This window comes from Ischnura elegans, chromosome X (genome assembly GCF_921293095.1).
Source record: "Ischnura elegans chromosome X, ioIscEleg1.1, whole genome shotgun sequence".
Lineage (NCBI taxonomy): Eukaryota > Metazoa > Arthropoda > Insecta > Odonata > Coenagrionidae > Ischnura > Ischnura elegans.
The window spans coordinates 109,158,542-109,180,509 of record NC_060259.1 but is presented as its reverse complement, the minus strand read 5'-3'; the positions used below and the strand labels follow the sequence as shown (position 1 = coordinate 109,180,509).

At 38.4% G+C, this 21,968-nt stretch overlaps 1 protein-coding gene across 2 annotated transcripts in view; it reads right to left on the bottom strand.

Moving 5' to 3' along the window:
• The window catches only part of LOC124170568 (mitogen-activated protein kinase kinase kinase 7-like), a 131,036-nt gene that overhangs the window by 69,911 nt on the left and 39,157 nt on the right, over positions 1 to 21,968 (bottom strand). For both annotated transcript variants that reach the window (XM_046549368.1, XM_046549367.1), the window contains exons 5-6: positions 18,010 to 18,196; positions 17,802 to 17,935 (exon numbers count right to left, since the gene is read on the bottom strand). In XM_046549368.1, coding sequence (XP_046405324.1) covers positions 17,802 to 17,935; positions 18,010 to 18,196 — 321 coding nt within the window. The remainder of the gene's footprint in view (positions 1 to 17,801; positions 17,936 to 18,009; positions 18,197 to 21,968) is intronic.

The following is a 21,968-nucleotide window of genomic DNA, read 5'->3' as shown; positions in this document are numbered from 1 at the left end:
TAAACGCTCTCGTGATGAAACGTGAACTTGCGCTAAGTACACACGAAATTTCTATCAATTTACGCATATTAATATTATTTCTTGCCTCAAATCTTCTTTTTTGTTTATATATTAATCGAAATTCATTGCTGCGCAATTGCCAAAAGTATTACTCGTCATTGGGTCTAGATAGCCGGCCTACCGAAGATTTATCTTGTCTCCTTAACAGAATGATAATAAATAATTTAGATCGTTAATTAAGCGTGGGGCTAGTGGAAAAGAGTTTTTTTTCAGCAATACGGTTTGAGACGTATTTTTGCCGTCGTAGGTTACCGGGCGATTGCCTTCCAGGTAGTGAGTCTACGCTAAAGCCTTCAAGGTCATCGGTATTCACGGGGGAGAAATGGAGTGGTGACCGAGTTGCGCATGAATAGCATCAACACATAAAAGGGTCCGCTATAGAGTCTTAAACACAATGGCTTCGTTCCCTCCCCGCAGTCATAGCCCATCTGCGTCTCACGAATACAGTTCAGCAGAAGAAGGTGATTTAGATAGAGCCATACAGGGTAAAAACCAAGAGAATATGGTAAAAAATAGGAATGCGTGTAGAAAAATCAAGAATTTATCAAGAAAAACCATTAACCTAGAAGAGGACTTGAGAGAGGTCAATTGCTTTGAAAATGGAGAGCGTCAAAGCGATATTGCGCGGAAGTTTAAACTCACGATGCCTTATTCTGAATAAAGACGAAGCTAAAATATCTTTGACCTCAGCCGCACCAACTTCAACCAAGCGGTCTACACATACGGAAAGTTCATGGTGAATCAGTACAAAAAGACGAGAGTGGTAATCGCTCCGAGACATTAAGTGAAAGCTCCGGTTGGTTCCAGAATTTAAACGGCAAGCTGGTATTTTCAGTGCGGCGATATCAGGTGAATCTGCAAGTGTTGATAGCGCAGCCACCACAACATTTTCTGATGAACTCCAAGCTGTTATTGAAAGTGGCTCCCCTTTCCCCCTCAACTAGTTTTTAGTGTTGATGAGACGATATTCTTTTGGAAAAGAATGCATTCTCGTTCATTCATTTTCAGGGAAGGAAAACCTGGGTCAGGTTTCAAGGCATTTAAAGACTGTTTCACGTAGCTGCTCATGACTCGGAGGACTTCAAATTAAAATGATTTATCATTCATAAACTCCGCTAGCTATGAAATGGCATTTAAAGTAGCATTTTCCTGTCATTTCGATGAGCGACAAAAGGGCCTGGGTGACACAATAGTTGTTTTTAGACTAGTTTGAAAAATCATCAACTGCCGGCAACGCATTACGATCCCCTGAGATAGCAGATGTTAGCCCACCCGCACGACATGACGGAATTTCGAAAGCACGTAAGAATTTTTTTTAACGATATTAAAGTCTTTGAATGCGTGAATACTATCTTTATAGATGTTTTAAACTATAAATATTTATAGAAATAATGTTTTCTAAGGCTTTTTATGGGAATATAGATGTTTTAGAGGAAATTCAATACCCAAGACCTATGCTACCAGGAACGCATCCCTATCTTCCCTATGTTAAAACGCTCTCGTATAACGCAAATTCGTATAGCGCAAAGACCCCAAGGAACGCATCCCTTGCGCTATACGAGACATGGGTGTATACACTTTTCAGCACTTCAACACTAAGTGAGTGTTTAACCCTTTCGAGACGGCGGAGTTTTCGTCTTAGCACCACTGCTGTACTGAGCCCCAAGAGACTCTTCTTTCTCGTGGCACGGAGCATTTTTGGAGGGCATTCGTTAAGAAGGGTCTTGCTAAACCTTTTCCGACCCCTCCACGCTAAGACTTCGCATTATCTCGGACTCTGAGAGTAGTTGTGCTCCCTCCTTTCCGGGTTTATGACCATACCTGTGGCATTAGTTTGCGGTCAACTTATATATTGCTTATGTGTATTTAGCAAATGGATAATTGTTGCCGGCACGTAAATTACAGACTTTGAATTTAATTCCTCATTTTTTTCTGAGCATTGTCAAATTTTAATCGAAGTTCTAAGGCCAATATTAACGCATTTAATACAGCAACAATTTCCATGTTGATTTTTATACATAACTCGAGATATAAGTTAATATTTATCATAGAATTTCGTTTAAAAATTGTAAACACTGCTCAAAAGACAAATAATTCGATTCTTAGTTTATTTTACTTGAGAAATGAACAAATATTTATTTCAAAACCTGACTGGATAAACCATTGTATGACCGCTGTCCCTTACCGCTAAGAGGGATTATAAAAGAGGAGGGGTCGGGTACCTGCTCCCGGATTCCGAGGGTAAATCCTACACCCGGGTCCCGAGACAAAGACGTCGTAAACCAGCGACCGTCGTAAAAGGGGGAGAGCTAGAAAACGTACATATACGGCGTTCGTTTTCCTGGCTAGGAAAATGTCACACGTAAATATACGGCCGTCGTCTCCCGGGTCAGGAAACGTCCACACGTATATATACGTGTATAGTAGGAAAAAGGTTAACAATAGACAATAAATAATATGCAGAGTTTAGTTTTTTACATAGGTTCTCAATGTGATAGGACCAATTCAAAAGTGGGTCAAATATGGACACCGAGAAATTTAATACACTCTCCCAGTTGAAGATCTGTATTAATGCAAGAATGCAATTTGTGAAGACCTCGTGATGAAGATATATGATTATGTTTAGCCCTTTCTTGCATTTTTTGACCTAGGGTTGTCAATAGTTCCAATTCAGGTTATTCTTCGACCTCGCTGTTCCACAAGGAACTGGTACTCTAGGATAGAAACATTTTTTTCTTATGACAGACACAAATGGGAAAGTTGGAACATTTGCAGAAGGCTTCATCAAATAGTTTCGACGACTCTTTAGTAAAAGACTTTAATAAGTCATCCTATGTTTTCTGAAATACTGTTTCACTCAATAGGATTTAATTTCCCATATTGTTTTCATCATGTAGCGTAAGATGAGTTGAAGTACTCTGGTTTACGTAACTACTAAAATAGACGCTTTTTTTTCCAAACGGCACATGCCTCGACAGAAACTTCAGTGATTTCTTCTTAGACGAAAACATGGTTAATATAGTCGGCGATGGCATAAAAGAGCATAAACTCATCCTAGTGACTACCCTTGACATCTTCAGGTATGGTTTACACGTTTTTGACTGAAAAACATCTCCATTTCGCGTCATTTATCGCATGCATAGCGTAAAAATGAGAATGTGTGTTTCGGGTTGCCTACCCACAAAACTGCTTTCGGGGACACGATAAAAGGTCATTTTCTCGATAATTAGAAGGAACAGAGCTGTCGCGTTTGGTCTAAAATATCAAGGAAAGACCAATGTTATACACCATTGGAAAAAATGAGTGCTGTTCTTCTTAGGATTTCGCGAATATGTATTAATAATATTTCATCTTGATAAAGTTACAATACCAACTACTGAAAGTCATTGTTAGACCAGTGGCAGCTTGCCCTTAAGGACTCTCGGATGCCGCCCCTCCCAAATATTTGGAAAAGGAAAAAAAATTAATATATCCATTCAATTGTAATTATACATCTATTAACCAAGGTGTTTTTTCAATCACATACATCAAAAACGTAGGAAAAACACGCAAACATAGCGCAGGAAGCTCGCATTTGTAGCCCCGGGGCACTGGCCAGAACGTCCCAATCTATCACCATGCAGTTAAATGAAGAGTGGTATTGGTGGGGGCTGCTGGTGCTATGGCGTGCCTAAGCTCGTGCCTTATGGAAGTCTTGGAATGCCGCACGAGCATGCGCAGAGCACGTATCAAGTGAGTTGACATTGCCGCGCCGCCCGGCGGCCATATAATCTTGGTGTTGTAGTGTTGCAGAATACCTTGTTTTGGTGACCAGTTGACTTATTATGAGTTAATTGTTTTACTGTAAATAGGCCTAATTGTAGTTGAGTTAATCAAGTTAGTGATTGTTTTGCCTATTAGTGGTCTCTAGATTGCCTGAAAAACTCACTGAAATGCACAAAATATTCAAAACTTTTGACCTCCCGGTGGACTGTGCCCCTCCCAACATTTGACTCATGAGCCACCACTGCGTTATACAACTTTTGACCCAATGTAACTCATGTAGCAGTTAGGTTGAATAAGGTCAGTTGGCACGAAAGGAGGAGTGTTGAAGCAAGTTTCTGTTGTTCTCGTGTAACTTGATACTTCCCTTCAAAGCGAATAATTTATGGTCTCTGTGACATGAACATAGTTAGATCCATGATCTGTGGTACCTGGAGCCTGTTGGGTGATCGTGGAGAGACGAAAAGTGTCAAAGGGAAGGGCCAGGGGCTGATGGGAGCGGGATAGTGGATTCAGGGAAATGTGTGACGTAGTTACTGTCTGTCCTACATCACTGAGCTTACCCAATGGTAATTTCAACTATCAAGGAAGATTTACTCTATCTTCCAGTCATCTTTTGCCTTAATCAACCACCAAAATTAATGCCCCAGTATTACTTATTTTCAAAGTGCTCCATAATTTTGCCAAATATCTGGTTGATTTTAGTCTTGGACGGCAGAAATTTTAGTTGATAGCAATTGATTGCATCACACTGGCTGATTTCTGTAGCAATTTTGTTGGAAAGAGTGTATATATTGCCCTTTAGACAGGCAAAATAAAACGTATTGTTGGAATCCCATAGATATACTGGTACATACCTATGTTCATTGACTGCTTTACAAGATATTGATAACACAACAATGGAAGTTAGGAGGGGCAACTGGTTGCCCCGAGTAAAAACTTGACCATTGACAATGCAGTGAGGTTACTAGGAGTGAGGTTACAAGGACACGATGATGCCTTAACAAAACTGAACAAAATTCATTACATTATTTTGCTGTGTCATATCTGTAAAACTTCATGATTTAATTTCAAATGATAGTTGAATTGTTATTAATCATAGACATTTAGGAAAATTTAAAATTTCGGAAAGGTAATACGAAATGTTCGCAGAGATGCCAATTTTAGAAAACAGTTGGCTCATTAACAGCAGTTTTCAGGCAATTCATTTTATCACCTAAACACAAACCAAGATTCGAGGTTCAAGAAATGAGATAACCAAGGAAACTCATCCAAATTAGCCCCATTATTAGGGAGAAAATTTTCACTAATCCATCACGAAGGCTTTTCACCTTGTGAGCAGGGGTTCAAGTTGGGGCAGTGGCAGGACCTTTTCAGAGATGGCCATATCCCTGCTTCAGTGTTGTGTGATTGGCACTTAAAGTGCAATACTCTGTCTGGCAGATGCGATGTTAAGCCGTGGTCCCCTTGTTGCCTTTCATTATGAGCTAGCTAATTCTGACATAAGAGTTTCCATCATCTGTTCCCTCCTTAACCTTACCTCATGACGCTAATGACCTCAGCAGTCGGCTTCCTACTAAAAATACCATACCATAGATAATCTGGAACACACAGGACCTGGGATACTCCAAAATTAAGATTTTTACAGCCTTCAATTCACTTTGCTTTAAATGAGCAATTTAATAAACCGCGCAACTGCTGTTACGACTGTGAGTGATGAATGAACGAAAATAGCTAAGAGCCTATAAAAATCTCCCCTTTGCCTATATGAATATCTCATTGCTCAGTAACCCTTTAACTGCGCACATAAGCTGAAATAGAGCTCCCCACAGGCGCTCAAAAATGATAATAATTTTTTTTATTATTTTTGCATTGTTTTATTAATTATAACTTTTTACTTAAGGAAAAAATGTTTCAAAAATATTTAATTGACTAATTTTCTGCTGATTTTACTTCAAATAATAAACTTTAGGACATGTATTACAATTATGCAAAAAATAATTTCAAAATATATTAATAAATAAAAATCGTCAATAGATGATGGGAGCAGTCTGCTAAGGCGATCGCTTATAATAGGCGATGGGGGAAGGTCAAGGGTTAAAAAAGAATATTCAGATAAAATTTTAGTGAGAATAGATGTAATCAACCGGGTACTGCTTTTCTATTGGCATCCTTCCGCAAATATATCGCCGGAACCCTCGACTCACAAGTCACATGATTTGTTTTCACAAAATGTTTTGTTTTCCAATTTCTGATAACAACACGGAGAATTTTTGTATTACACTCGATCTTAAGGTAATAAGCCATTCCTGAATCTAAAGGAACTGTCGTGTCTTTCATGTCTTCAATAGGAGGGAACACTCAAAATTAAAAATTGGTTTTCGTTATTTAAAACCAAAAAGATGTGATTGAAAAACACACACGCCAAATTTTAGAGCTCGAAGTCGATTTTTAACCGAAATAAGTAGCTTTGTAAGTCTTCGGCCACGCCCACGGCACGAAACGTATTTCTATTGGCTGACGCCGCATGACATGTGAACCTCATGAATGTCGCGAGAGTAATGCTTGAAGAAGCCGTAAACACACTGCGTTCGTGGAAATAGTGGCCAAAAGTTTATCGCATGGCGAAACACAATGTTAATTTTGTTCTTGCAGATACCAGAAGTGTACTGACATTATTAACGGGGACTCTGGACAATTTTTCGTCTAAAAAAGAATCATTTCCTTGAAATGAAACTTCTTACGATGAAATGTTTACACTTTTGAAAGAGAAAGTAATCACGGCAATTATCGTGGACGTTTTAATTTGTGGACTTACCATCATAAAATCCTTTACTTATTACTGGTTTTTAGTTTCCAGATGTAAATTGTGAAATAAATGAACAAATGTGCTATAGCTATAGCTGTTTTCTTGCCCTCTGAAGGGAGGAAATTCGGGGTTTTCTAAGTTTCTTTTAGGATTAGCATTCAAAATTCGTTGGAACAGCATTTTTTAAAGCAGAGGTCTCGCTTTGGTCCACCTATGTTCCTGATAAATGTTCAAGTCAGTTTCGTTCTATGAAAAATGGTAAACAATTGTCATCAAAATGAAAGAGTAACTCAGAGATGGGGATTTTAACATGAAAATATCCGTAAGTTCACTTATATTTACATCAGAGTTACACATACAGTCACTTTCAAAAGTTTTAGGACAAAGTTTGTGGCACCACTTCTGCTTCTCAAGGAAATTTAGTATCCTATACTCCTTTTGTAGTTATCTGCTGCACTCCGCTGACATTTCGCTTGTGATTATATACATGCACACAAAGGGAAAAATTATTTTATACTGCAAATTTATCATTCCCCTTCTATTTACGTAGGGTGTAATGATTATTTCATGAGCATTTACTGCAAACTTGCACCTGTTTTTACCCTTAGTGGTTAAAGTAATTATTATATGATTTTTGACATGTAATGGGTCGCCGCGGCGGTGGCCTAGTGAGCAACGCTTTGAGCTCGGGTGGTGAAGATTGAGGGGTTGGGACTGTCTCTCATAATTTTTTCAGCTCCTTTTCCTACTTATTAACAGGTTTTTTATAATCGTAATTTCGCTGTATTTGATATTATGCTTTTATTATTGCCGATGCGAAGTTTTGAAATTAAGAGTAAAATGGTGGATAAAATCCTGGCGTTAGCATTAACGTATAGTTTGAAGCCTGGCGAAAGGAGTCACACATTATAATTTATTATTTGTCAATTATTCTTTTTCGATTAATGATAGTTCAAACTATTTGCTAGTATTCATTCAGTAAGTATTTGCCTCCGATTTCTCTCTTTTGTTGTAAGATTTGCAAAGTTATCCGTGTTTATTATTTACTATTTGTTCTTCTATTTATAGACCTGGCGGTACCGGGAGTCAAATGTGCTTATTTCTGTTTAATGTGAGTAATTCGATATCGCAGTGTTCCTGGAGTACAAATTTGAGATAATCATGTATTAGTTTGTACTATTTGACACATCACCAGGTTAGCGTCGAGGACTCTTTCCGTTGCAGTGGTTGGCTTTTAGTGCGCAAGATAGAAACAAAGAGTGAAAACCAGGGCAAATATGCAATAAATGTACACGAAATAATCATTATATCCAACATAAATTGAAGCAGAATGATATATTTGCAATTAAAAATTAAAATTCCCCGTTGAGTGCGTATATATTTAAGCACATACGAAATTTTTGGGATGTGTGGTCAAAGACAACAAAAGGAGTAATGGAAACTAAATCTCTTTGAGAAGTAGAAGAGATTTACATTAAAATTGCCCTCACACATTCTACAACAGCCTATTTCTGAAGGAATATGCAGTCTCTGTGCAGCGTCGCACCACCGCCTTCCCCGGTCTGGTTCGTTTGGCACCACAAAAAATACTTTTCTGGCGTTTAACGAGAGGTAAATTTACATCTCGGCATACAACAATATACATAAGGTTTCCTCCCACTCATTTTAAATTCTCCCTTTTATCTAGTATTTACTTATACTCGAAATAACGTATACGACAATGCACTCCTTATGCAAGCAATGCAGGTATCATGAGGTTCACACGTCATCAACATGGCGTCGCCCGAGAAATACGTTTTTGGCGCGGAATTCAAGTTGAAACTTCAAACTGCTCTAGGGGCGAAATTATTCTGCGCTCAATGGTAAAATTTGGTGAGAGCCTTTCTTACACCCATTGCTACATAAATCAGACAAAATATTTGGTCGTGTAATCCCTTCTATTACACTTCAATGATTACGTGACAACTGACGACATGAGTTATCCAAGGGCATTCATTTTAACTCCCGTTCTGTTATAACTAAATGCTTTCCACCATGCAGGTTAAGTTAATAGCTATTCAAAGTCCAACTATGTTTCATTTTACACCACTGAGATACAAGTTGAGTGAGATTTGATCAGCCTGCCGCATAAGCAGCCTTCCGCGGGATCCATTCATCCCGCAGATGTGGGGTTAGCCTGCAGAATGAGACAACACGTTGAGTCATTCCGCAGGCTGCAAGGGTGCATGCTGCTTTTACCATCGTGTTGAATCACCATCGAATTATGTGCATACAGGCATACCCCGAGTTATGTATGTCTCGGCTTACGTAAATCCGTACTTACGTAAGGGATAACTGTATTTTAAGTGATTACGTTAATTTTCGAATGCGAGCGCGATAAAGTATATATTCGCTCGTATACCCAATGGCAGAAAAAATAACGAATAGTTATTGAATTTTTTACGTGCTAAATAAAACAAAGTGACCCCTTTTTGTCATTCCTCGAAGGAATTTTCATTAATTTCTGTAGAAAAATTGCTTATAAATCCCAAGTAACTAATCAACGTGAAAATTTGCAGTTCCAGCAATGGAAGTGGTTGCGCTCACTCCTGTACGATACAGCTTGTTACACAGCATACACACCCGAATTCAGACTTTCAACTATTTAAAAATTGTATCTTTAAGTTTGGGCATTTCCATCTGTGGAATTAAAAGAAAATGAAGTCCGATCAGAAATCTTTATTGCGGAAAAGAATTGGTTAGTACCCACGTAAAGGCATTGAAATTTTGAGTGTTGGCAATGAACGCTGCAAAAAAAGTGAAGAAAAAGTTGACACACGATATTAATTGCGTAATTGTTTACATGTTTCTTGTGACTGGGTTAGCGTGTTGTTTTTTTCAAAGATTTTGTTTATCTGGATTTTACTTGTTCTCTCATATCTCATAATGATTAAACTTAGATCGCAGTATAACATAGTGAATCGATTTAAGTATTCAGTTTAGTAATGCAGCATTGAGATACCGTACTTTCCCGAATCCATGCGATCGGTCAATTCAGGGAATAATATTATGCATTTTGATTGGCAATGCTCAAGATGCAACTCTCAATATATATTAATGTACATTGACTTTGTATCTAATAACGTAAGAATACGCGGAAGAGTTCATGAATATCGCAGTGAATTGAATGAAACTTCACCGAGAATTTACCACGCATTTCTCCGCTGAGAATTCACCCCACCGATCGAAATCTCTGAAGCACTAACGCAGAATGTTCGACTTACGTAAATTTCGACTTACGCAGAATCTGCCGGAACGCATCTCTTACATAACTCGGGGGAGGCCTGTACTAGAAATGTGATTATCTTTTTTGGATAACCTTGGAAGCCAAAATTTTGGTACAGTAAAATTCTTGATGGCTCATTTGGGCATTATTTGGGCATTTGGGCGATGGAAAACATAATGTGGGAAAAATTCTAGAAAATCATCAGTAAAAGAAAGATATTCTGCAGTTCATAATTCCAGATAAAAGATCTTCTACTTTAATAAAAATAATGTCTAATAAACAGCATTGCTAATTATTGAAAACTTATTATTCTTTATCGGCATCTCCTTGTAATGCGTATACATCATACCCATTCGTGTGACTAAAAACGGTGTGTGCTGTAATCTTCCCATAGAACAGTTCTCTGATAAGTCTTCCATGATCACCGATGAGCTGAAGGCTGTAGAGCTGTAGGGTAGACCCTTAACAATTCGCACGATAAACTACGATGCAAAAATTACATCTCAAACCACATTGCTTTTTAAAACTCATTTCCACCAGCTCTAAACTCAATCAATGATCTAAATTAATATGTCTTCGAGTTAAGGAGTCAAGATAAATTACTTCGGTAGGTTGGCTACCTGGAAGGCATGACAAATGGGTAATGCTTTTTGGACATTGCACAGTAATGAATTTTGACGAATATATAAACAAAGATTTGAAGCAAGCTGTGCAACAGTAAAACCTCTACACAACGAATTAGTTGGGACTGGAAAAACCACGACTTCACTGTAGGGGGTATCTATGTATGGATGTGATATGCGGGCTGCGTATTCATAAGGGCATCCAAGCATTCCGTGTGCTTTATGATGCAAGTTGAGTAACTTTCTCAATCTTGCTTAATTCACCTCTCCTATAGCGATGATAAACAATTTTTATTACTAACCATGAAATACCGTGGGTATCACCACATAATTTTTAATCTGCCAACTTCTAATTGAAATTCTGAATGGTCAAATCAGATACCTCGGCTCCAAATATCTGCGGATAATGCCCTTCAACTAGCACTTCAGATCCAAATTTGCTGAAGATATTGAATCTAGATCTGAAATTTTAAACAAATACATACTTCATTGAATGCAGCGTCCCATAGGAGAGAGTGGAAAGAGTTCCCATCCTCTCTTCACGTTCGCCATTGCACTACGATGCTTATCCTACTCATGAAAAACTTAGCTTAAAATCTCTCGTAGGGGTTGTGACACAGAATTTTAGCCATGGAAAATTTTAAGGCAAAATAACACAGGCGCAGTGCGTGAATCTCCCTGAGAAATTGAACAACCATCAAGGGAATCTTTGCGCCATAGGATAGTAACTAGTGATGGGTCGGTTCGATTCCTCGATTCTTCGATTCCTCGATTCTCGGCCAAGAACCGGAATCGAAAACGAGTACTTGCCAAGGTAAAAAATCGATTCCGATTCTAGTAGTACTTGAAACCACAAATTTATTTAAGACCGCGTTTCCAACAGTCGTTTGAATTTTCGCGCCACGTAATCGTAATAACAAAACACATATCTTCTTGGGATGTGCGAGTACTCGAAAATTCAAGTCGATCGAGTAGTTGGTACCCGACTCGAGCGTTTCGAGTAGCATTACGGATGTAGAGTCGAGTAGTTAAGGTTACAGAGCTTTCGAGGCTAGTAGGTCCAGCAATCTGCCGACAGGAAGCGCTATCATGAAACTCATGTAATAGTGCAGGTTTTAAAGCCGATAAGTCATTCTAATGCCTTGGCCTGGTAGTTTCAGCTTGCCGAATACACTATTGTTGTTGTCGACGTGGGCGCCGAATACCTTTACGCCAGCCGCGGCGGCCGATCGTCTTCCTACCCCGCGCACACTGGTCCGAAATCGGAAAAAGCTGGAATAAAGTCCAAAATGACCTTTTTGGGGATAGAGACTTGAAAATCAGCGTAAATACTCATTAATCATTACCAAATATTGCTTTATATGCCATTTTACATAAATGCGAACCTTCTGTGAGATACAGAGGCCCAAACATGACCAATTTTTCAATGCCACACGAGATATCGTTTTCCCTCAAAAAATCTTTGAATTTATCCAAGTGGTTTTGCGTTGGTTTGAGTTTTATGGAATACAAAACGCAATATTCCTTTGATCTGGTGCTTTGCCTATACTTTCAATGACTTTTGAAGATTTTGGCTCTCATCTGTCTGGTTTTACAACGCAAAATGGCCGACCCGTTTTTCACGTGAAATTTGACATTAAGTAGACATTATCTTTCGTTTACGAAAAATATAACTCGGAAAATTTGAATCGCAATATAAAGTAGAGATTTCTAAAGGAAATAAGAGTGATTTTTCAATCGCGCGTCAAGGCTGACCTACACGCCGCGGACCTCTGAGGCTCGGTAACTGAGGCCGATTTTTCAAGTTTTTAAAAACATTAGTCCTGAAAAATCGTCATTTAAAGCATGGATAATCGTCTTCATTGACTTAAAACACAAAATAGGATGTTAAAAAGGATTATGTATAGATCGACTAGACCATTTAGCGCGCATTACTCGAGTGAAAATCCCATACAAAAAAATCTGTGCTGCGACTGCACTAAATCTGCACTGTAACTGGACTAAACTCTGTGTTTAGCACAGTCACAGTACACTTTTCTGTACTAGACTGTACTATGGCAGCTAGAATTTGAGAAGAACTGTACTGTAACAGTGCTGGATCACTGTGCTTGAACTGTGCTAGAGCTCAGACTGCACTTTGACTGGGCTGGGTAACATGACTGGAGCTGTACTATGGCTCAAACTGGACTGTGACTGGGTTGGGTAACTGGATTGGAACTGTACTATAGCTCAAACTGGACTGTGGCAGGGCTAGAAAACATGACTGGAAGTGTACTGTGGCTAAAAGTGGACTGTGACTGGGCTGGGTAACATGACTGGATCTGTACTATGGCTCAAACCACTGCGTCAGGGCTGGACTTAAACTAGTCATTGACAGGAGAAAGTATTTCCTATATTATTTCATATTACGATCAACTATCATTTCCATGAGAATATGAATGCGTAAATTATATAAAAATTTATGCTGACATTACAGCGGCAATGCATAGCTCCAGCTTGCTTATTATTTTGGTAAAGTATGGTCAAAAGAACAACTTCCGCCGATACTCAGCCATCTTTGTTAGAGCATTGGTGTTGAACCGGTTGTAACATTACTTGTTTACGTGCTCTGAATTCTACGCTGTACGATGGATACGTCGATGTAAGATCGACGCTAAGAACATGAAGAAGTGAACTTTACTTCAATTACATCAAAATTAGCTACTTAGCCGGGAATTTTTCTTGCGGGTGAAGTGATATCGTCGATTTTGCTGAAATCCGTGTGGTTCGCGATGAATCAACTTTCCTCGATTGATTTCGACGACTCGCAATCTACTCCTTGCGAAGCACGAGAGAGTTGAAAAAAGACATATCTTTATTTATACTCTGCTGCTGGAGGTAAGTACTCAACTTCTCTAAAATTAAATTCAGACAAACTTAAACAGTCAAATTTTGAAGTAACACTTTATTAGATATCAGTATGTTATGTTTTTTCCTTTTAATTTCAGGAAGGAAACCAAAGAGGCAAATGAATTGAGCGGCCATGCCTTAACAAGACTTTCATTTTTATGTTTATAATCATGAGTATATTTGTATTTAATAAATTTCTTTTATTTTCATATCTTATTGTCATTTATTGTGCTCCACGGTGTTAGTACTGAAACTTCATCAACAAAAACTATCGAGGTGGGCATATTTGTGGCAACTAGACAAATAGCACTGAAGTAAATTTTGGTGGTTTTTATGTTGAGTGCCTGTTGATGTGCAGAATAGGATTTGTCAATTTTTCTCATAGAACCTAAGGGCTTCGATAGCAATATTTTTAGTACCATAAACTTTGTTCATATTAAGGAAGTGGAACGTAACAAATTCAGTGAGTGTCTGTTAGGAATATGGTTTATCTTTCCTTAGACTAGTCAACATTCGAATGAGTGTAGTCGTTTTGGCCACTGTTATCTCTTTGCGGTTTTCTGATGGGATCAGGCAACCAATCTTCAAACACCTAAAAAGGGAACTATATATCTCTGCTAATTGGCCTATCTTGATTTAATTCTGCTTCTTGTTTTCAATAAGATATACAGGGAATGCAATAGCCACATCAAGACTCAATTATTGATTCATGAACAGAGTATTACAGTAAAAACTGTGCTATGGCAGCTGCACTGTGGCTGTGCTATGGCAACTGCACTATGACTGTGCTAAGGCAACTGTACTCTGACTGTGCTATGGCAACTCCACTGTGACTGTGCTATGACAACTGCACTCTGACCGTGCTATAACTGTACTGCGATGTTTCAATTCAAGTGCAGTTTAAGTAGAGTCACAGTACAGCCCTTTTAGCACAGTTACAGTGCAGCTTTAGTACAGCCACAGCACAGATTTTTTTGTATGGGATACTAAGGATTGGATATTTTTCGGAACCATCCCGCGCGTAAGAAATATGCCTCGGGTATTGAAGTAAAGTGAAGAGATTAAGTCAGTATGCTTAAGAGAGAGAAAAATGAACAGTTTCCGTGAAAGGCAACAAGCGATACCCTTTTTCCCTTTCCACCCTCTCTGAGGTGAGTCGCGCGTTAGGGGGAGTTTTCACACCACAAGGCTCTTTTAGCCTTTTCTATTACTGCGTCCGTCCGATGTAATATTCATTTGTAGCGTTTAGTTTCTTTCTTGAACTTTATAAAAAGCAAGAGATTTAAAGGTTGATTGAATGACGTGAGAAGTATAGCATTTTTTTTGGCTCTACAAAACTAAAGTTTAGTTCAATAGTTGTTCGCTTCGTCCACTTGAATTCCATTAAGATTCAAGATCCAACAAATCGTTGATATAATTTTTAATAAAAATTCCAAAGTCTCCGAAATCTTGCAATTTTGGTGGGAAAGTACTTGCCCAATAACAAACATGTGTAGCAAAAGGCAATTTTCTGCAGGCAGTAATACTGTAACATGGAGACGTCAAAACCTGCTGGCTGAGCATGTAGAACAGTGGCGGATACAGATGGGGGGCGCAGGGGGCGCACGCCCCCCCCCTTGCGGGTCCGCCTGTATTGCCGAACATTGCAAAACCACAATTGTAACTTTTTTATATCATAAGATGGCATTGTCTTTTACATGTTTATAATCACTTTAAATAAAATTTTCATATAGGTACTTTGCCTGTGACTTGATTATCTTTTATCACGATAAAAGTAAAGACAACTCAAGATATGTTGCCCCCTTGAGTTTTTTCTGTATCCCCCACTGATGTAGAATAATTGGATTTTCTGCTTGAGAATTTGAAAGGGCCAAATATTACATGATTCATATACATACGTAGTATGTAATCTTTATTACTCTGTTTTGAAATTTAGCTATTATATTTTAATTGCATAGTAATGATATGAAAGATTCTTTTGTGAACTGACTCTTTCACAGAGTAATATTTAAAAAAGTAGTTTTCTTGTTTCCTGGAAGTGATATTTTTCTTGGAACCTATGGCATCAGAATCGATGGAATCGGTATCGGTAGAATCGGAATCGAAATGTCAGAATCGGAATCGGGATCGGAATCGATAAAATTTTGGAATCGACCCATCACTAATAGTAACCATGTCAAAAGTAACTACGTCACACATATCACAAACCCACCCTTGGACCTCCATAAGCCCAAACCTCTAATGTTTTATTCCTTCCCGAGACCACACAGACCACAAATCACTAGCTTCAAAGGAAAATATCACATCACAAGGGAACAATTGAAATGTAGTATGAGCACACTCAAACAAGATGAGACAGGCTGCAAACTGCAGATGCCACAAGCAAGATTGGATGTGTTTGCCCGTCCCTTGCTCCCTCATTGCTTGAAAGACAGATGGAACGCACTCTCTCCCCTCTACCTCTACTTTATGGACCTCTGCTGCCCACCCCTTCCTCTCGCTCAGCAGTCGTCTCCTTCTGTTTCCTCACCTTGAAGCATGTGATGCCATTGTTGCTCTAAACATTGCTGATCGTGTTGCACATTGTGCAGTTGCAATTTAATTTAATGATATACTGATAAAATGTCTACCTTAGTGTGGAAACATTTTTATTGAGTCAAAGAGAACTCAATTTATGCCATGTGCGTGCACTCAATGTGGTGTGAAACTAGTGTGAGGAGGAGCAAAATCCACCTTGCCACCATCGAAGCATCTGCAATTGAAACACAAGTCAGTGTGCGATGAGAAAGAGACAAAATTCGGGGAAGCGTGTTTGAGGAAACTTGGAATTCAGTCGAAAATTTATCTGAAGATAGAACCTTGTTTTCATTTCCAAACACAAGCATAACCGTTCAGATCCTGAACGTGTAAAGATATTAATGTTTTTACAAAATAACTTGAAAGCGTATAAAAACTGTTTTTAATAACTGAAAATATTCAAATATGTACGACAATCAAATTAGCATTGCTTCGATTGTATGGACCTAAAAGAAACTTGAAAAATTACTTCGGTTAATAGCAGGCAATTAAAAATGCATTTGGATCCAAAAATACAACTCCTGAAATCAAGGATTCGATCCAGACCGGTATCTGAAAAAAATCCTGGACCTGTCCACCCCAAATTGAAATATGTAATTGTTTTTTTTTTGTTTATCGTCCTCCATGCCTTATCGCTTACTTAAGTTACTGCCTGAAATGAAAGGGATGCTAAAACCAATGAGAGTAAGGAAATATTGCTGACCAGCCAATGACTTCGTGTTCATCTCTTTTTGCTAGTACTTTTCCCTACCAGTCCCAGAGACGCACCTCTGCCGGCATAGGCATTCCTTCTTCCATGATTATGGTTATGTATTTTTAAAGTACTCCATAATTTTCCTATGTGTCTCATCGATATTATTACTGTGGAGTTCAATAAGTTAAGTTCATAATGGTTGGCAACTTTATGCAGCATGTTCTACGGAGCATCTATGTTTTGGGCCCAAGCACAGACTTTGTTGTAGGAAATTTTCGAAAGTAGAGAGGTTAGTTACGTACGTGGTATGTTTTTCATCGTGCATTGTCCATTGGATGTGTCTGAGACCGGGCCAATGACTTTGAAATAGGTAGGTTTCCGTAAAAGTTTGCTGTATGAGGGTTTGAGGGTTCGCTCCCCAAGGAACGAATTTGCACTATAACAAAATTGTGCAAATAAAAATAGCACTAAGTGAGGCATGAGTGTATTGGCATGCACAATAGCAGTGCTTTCCATCTCTTGACTTTAGCCTCCGTCCCATAAGCAAGCTCAAATTAACCCACCTACAAATGAACAAGTAGAAGGCTGTGGGAGCTGCTTGTGCCTTGCATGCTCTTCAAATATATTCTATTTCTATTATTTTTTTAAATAAAGTCATGGATTTAGTTAGGATATATGTAGACATAACCATGTAAATACGTGACAGCCCCTACTGCTTCATTTGCAAGTTAAGTTCTCCATTATTTAAAGCTTAATCATCAATCTTGTGTAATGAGACCATATCCTATGTATCCTGTGAGGTGGGTTTAGTTTCATAGCCTGCATGGACACAAGAGATATATTTTAAGTGACCACAGAGGGGAGGGACTCCGATGATGTTATAAATGCATATTTCTGAATAATTTGTCTTCATTTACCCTTCGGTCCAATCCACACATTTCCAAATTTTGTATTCTACATTTTAAAGCTGATTACGCTCCGGTTTCTGAGTAATGCTTGCTCATACATGAGTTATGCCATACAGTGAGAAGCAGCAAATATCATAATTACTCCATACCAGGAACACTATAGAGTAGCCTTGCAGAGGACAACAATACTGCAGCTTGTTCAGGGGACACTCACCCATTGGAGATCCTTCAGATGACTCAATGTACTGAACGGGCTCATCATGGCCACTGAAGAAGGGAAACAACTGCGACATGATGTGGACCACGTCCTCCATTGACGGTCGGTTAGCAGGTACCTTATGCCAACAACTGCAAAGAGGAGAGGGCTCAGAGAGGTGGGCATTTTGTGAGGTCATGGGTAGGGTGAGGGTGCAGATGCTTACCGAGTCATCAGCTGCTCGAGAGGAGGGGGGCAGTTGTGGATGAGGGGGGGGCGCTCCCCCGTGTGCACGGCCCACATTATGCGGAATGCCGACATACCTATCTCATCAAAAGGTTTCTTCCGTGCCAAAACTTCCCACAGGATTATGCCCCAGCTGAACACATCACACTTCTCAGTATAGTTAGACCCTGGAGAAGAATAAAGTTTGGATAAAATTATGCTCTATCTCAGCAAATTTTAACTATGAAGAGCTCTAGGGTTTCCATCGAAATAAATATTTTGGTTGCTGCTCACGTTTCAATGGGAATAATACTCCATCACATTCAGAGCAATTATGTGCAGGACAATGTTAATGCTTTTACAGCAGAAGTTCATTACAGTGAGTGCTGAAGATACCAGGAAAATCACTCTATATAACTCGTCAAGAGGAAAATGAACCTAGAATAGATTCTTTTAAGTAATTACATTTCAATAACAAATACAGCCAATTTATTGCAAAAATAGCCTTATTAGTTGGTATCAACCATGCAAAAAGACAAAAATAAATTTCTTTCCTTATTGATATAGATCGATCTATCGATAATGGATCAGAAATGCATTGAAATTCCAATTATTATGTAAGAAGTACTAAAGTAGCTTAACAAAAACTCTTTCTTAATCATGATAGTGTACTACTCACTGGATGGCTATGTGCTTACAATATTGTTAGCTACCCTGTCAGAAAGGAGTTGGAAGGATGCTGTTGCAGGGCTTTTAATCGTTTCACAACTCACTGTATCCAACCTATCATGGCCATCTGAACTCCTGTGAATCAGCAATAAGTGCTCAGGCATGTTGTGGTCACAGCTACTAAGAAATTCCATGGCTGGACTGCTCACTCCCCTTGAATGTCCTCTTAATTCCCCAGGAAAATATCGGCTATTGCTAGGCATGGGAGAAGGCAACTACATACCACATTTTCAGCCTCCCAGAATGGAGAAGTTGATTGAGCGCAGCGCATCATCTAAGGACACACCATTTGCCGCCAAGAATAAATATTTGAATTCTAGGCAACCGGTGACGACGAGTTTTCAGGCACGTAACTGTCAAAAAGACTGCTCTGAAAAATGAGTGTCTACAGAGTGGTTGCATTTACGGAGAAATTCCATAGCTGGAGTGCTTACTCTCCTTGTGCCAGAACATCTGAGAGAGGGGACATCCATACTCCCACTAGCCATGGCCGATTTTCACCCTTACCTACTCTTGTTTGGACTTGTTCCCATTTCAATTGTCCGTAGATTACTAATTTAGTAATCCATGGATATAAGTGGCGGTCAGTAAAAAGTTGATGTTCGGATATATTGGACTGAAAATGCTTTTCTGAAGGAATGATCTCTTTAGAGCATGTCTAGCAAATTACTCCATATTTTAGTCCTTATCCATCTTAAAGAGCTCCTATGAGACCTGAGGTGGAATAGTGACCCCTTCCACTTGTTTTCACCCACTGATGGTGCTATGCTGATAACCTCGCTAATCTCTATCACTGTCATTTGGACTGTGAAGGATGAGTCGTCTATTAGATTTAATAAACCTACCAGTAACATTAGGATGATTATTAATAATATCACACCCACTCCCTGATTAACACTGTTCCGATTAATGCAGTTTATATTCTGAGACCATGAAACCAGTTTAAAGCTTTCCAGTTCTGTATCAATGCACTTGAAAGTTCCACCATGTGCAGTGATAGTTGCACTCCTTGTGGCCTATACCTCAATTAGCATTGCATTCTCCAATATGCTTCTGAGAAGAAAATCTGTGATTAAAGAATTTTATAACTGAATATTGTCAACAATACATAATATAAAAGAAGAAATATTTCAAAAAGAGTTTGATCGAGGCTTTTGTAATTACATCAAAAAATAATTTACCATTTGGTAAAGCTTTTGACTTAGTTCTGTGCTATTTTAAAATTAGTCATTCTTAAAGCTCAATCCAACATTTCAATATTCTATTATTCTGATAAATATAAAGAATGAGTGATACTACACATCCTGACAAGGAATACAAAACTGCTTGGCATGAAGTTAAAAGCCTAGCGACATCTAGATATTGGACAACTTAACAATGATAGCAATACTTCCTCATGGTTCCTACTTTTTAAAATTGGTAAAATGCTTTTCCTATGACTCCTCCTTACTATGATTTTTTTTAAAATTTGAAATTGCTTACAAACAGAGAATCTAGGATACAATATGTGCACTAAAACCCCTCTTTTAAACTTTTGAAGGGAAAAAAGTGAAAATCGCGGGAATGTGTAAATTGAAGGTAGGCACAATTTAACTAAAATAAACCATTAAATTATGGCTAAATGCAGGGGCACAGCTAGGAATTAAGGTTGGACGGGTTTCAGGCACAACTAATACGGGAGTGTGTGGGTGGTATGTAATACCTGCCAGGGAAAGCGGGAGGTGTGGGGAGCCCTCCCCCAGAAAATTTTTAAGAGGAAAGGTTCAACACGGTGAGTTTTACAGCTTTCTGAGAGACATTATGTTAATCCACCCACTAGTCAAAAATTAATATTAATCCAGGTTAGCAAAATGGATTAAACTTAAATTATTTTATAATATCCATAGACAGAAATTTAAAGAGCTTTGAAGCAAAATTATAGCATACTATGTATTGCATTACTTCAGGTAATATTTATTTAAGAGCACAAAGTTATTGCTTTGAAATAATTGAAAGTTTTTAAATACCACTTACATTTTTATTCATAAAAATTACAAAGTAATGTTAATTCCACGTTAATTTTTGGATGTCTCGTGAAGTACTTCATCCTCTAATGCTAGAATTCTCTGATGGATAAATGCTGAAGCAATTCCATCAAGGCATTCTTCTGATGTTTTATTTCTCAAGTACATCTTCAGCAATTTTAGGGATGAAAATGACTTCCCTCCAGTACATATAGTTACTGGTATTGTTGCCAAAATAGCAAGAAGTGAGTGGACTATAGGAGTGAGACCAGCATTGCAGTGCAGAATTGCAAAGTCTCTACTGCATTTTTTGGCTTCTTTTCCTTTTCCTCTCATATTTTGATCTCCTCATTTATTCCCGAGGTTTCCAGGTCATAAAAATTGGCCACTTTTTTAATATCTCCAGAAATGTCACTTGTTTGATTGGGTTGTAATAACGTCTGGAAACTAGTCATTATTTCTCTGTGCGATTCAAACTTTTGCCCAAATGTCTCAACCATGTTTTTAATAAATGGCATGAACAGTGACTCCTAAAATATTCTTTAACTGAGTTAGCTGGAACATTGTCCCTCATTGTCTGCCACCCTGTCGTCCTTGGTTAAGTAACAGGTATCTCCAGATCTACACATAACTCATTTGCTTTCTTAAAAATAAGAACAAAAGTTTGAACTGCCTCTTTTCTAGCCTCATCTAACTTCTTTTTCATTGTCATAGTAGACTTAATGGCAGCTGAAGATTTTCTTTCTGTAAATACACACTTAAGGACAATGAAAGTTTCCAACTGCACACTGAAGAAGCTGAGCTTTGGTAGCAGTTTTTTTTATCAGTCCAGTTTTGACTTCATCCAGCGCGATTAGCATAGGGTGGATTAACTAACTGGTAGGAATTTTTAACTGTCAAGGCACTATTACTTGCTCCATTTTCATCTCCCATCTGTTCCAAATCAGGATTTTTGTTTTTGACATCTACAACAATACAAAAACACTAATTTTAGGTTAAAAAATGTATTAATTTAGCTCTTAAGTATTAATTTTAATGTGTGAATAGATTTCTGAAAGCAACTGTATTGCGCGATTAATTTGTTGACTAGGTCAGCCAGGGAATTACGTTGGCGTTGAAAATTAAAAGCATGTGTTAACTGATTAAAACTACAGCAGACTCCCGATTATCTGGGTGTGGTTTATCCGAGTTGCGGATTATCCGTGCATCAGTTCACACTCACTCCATG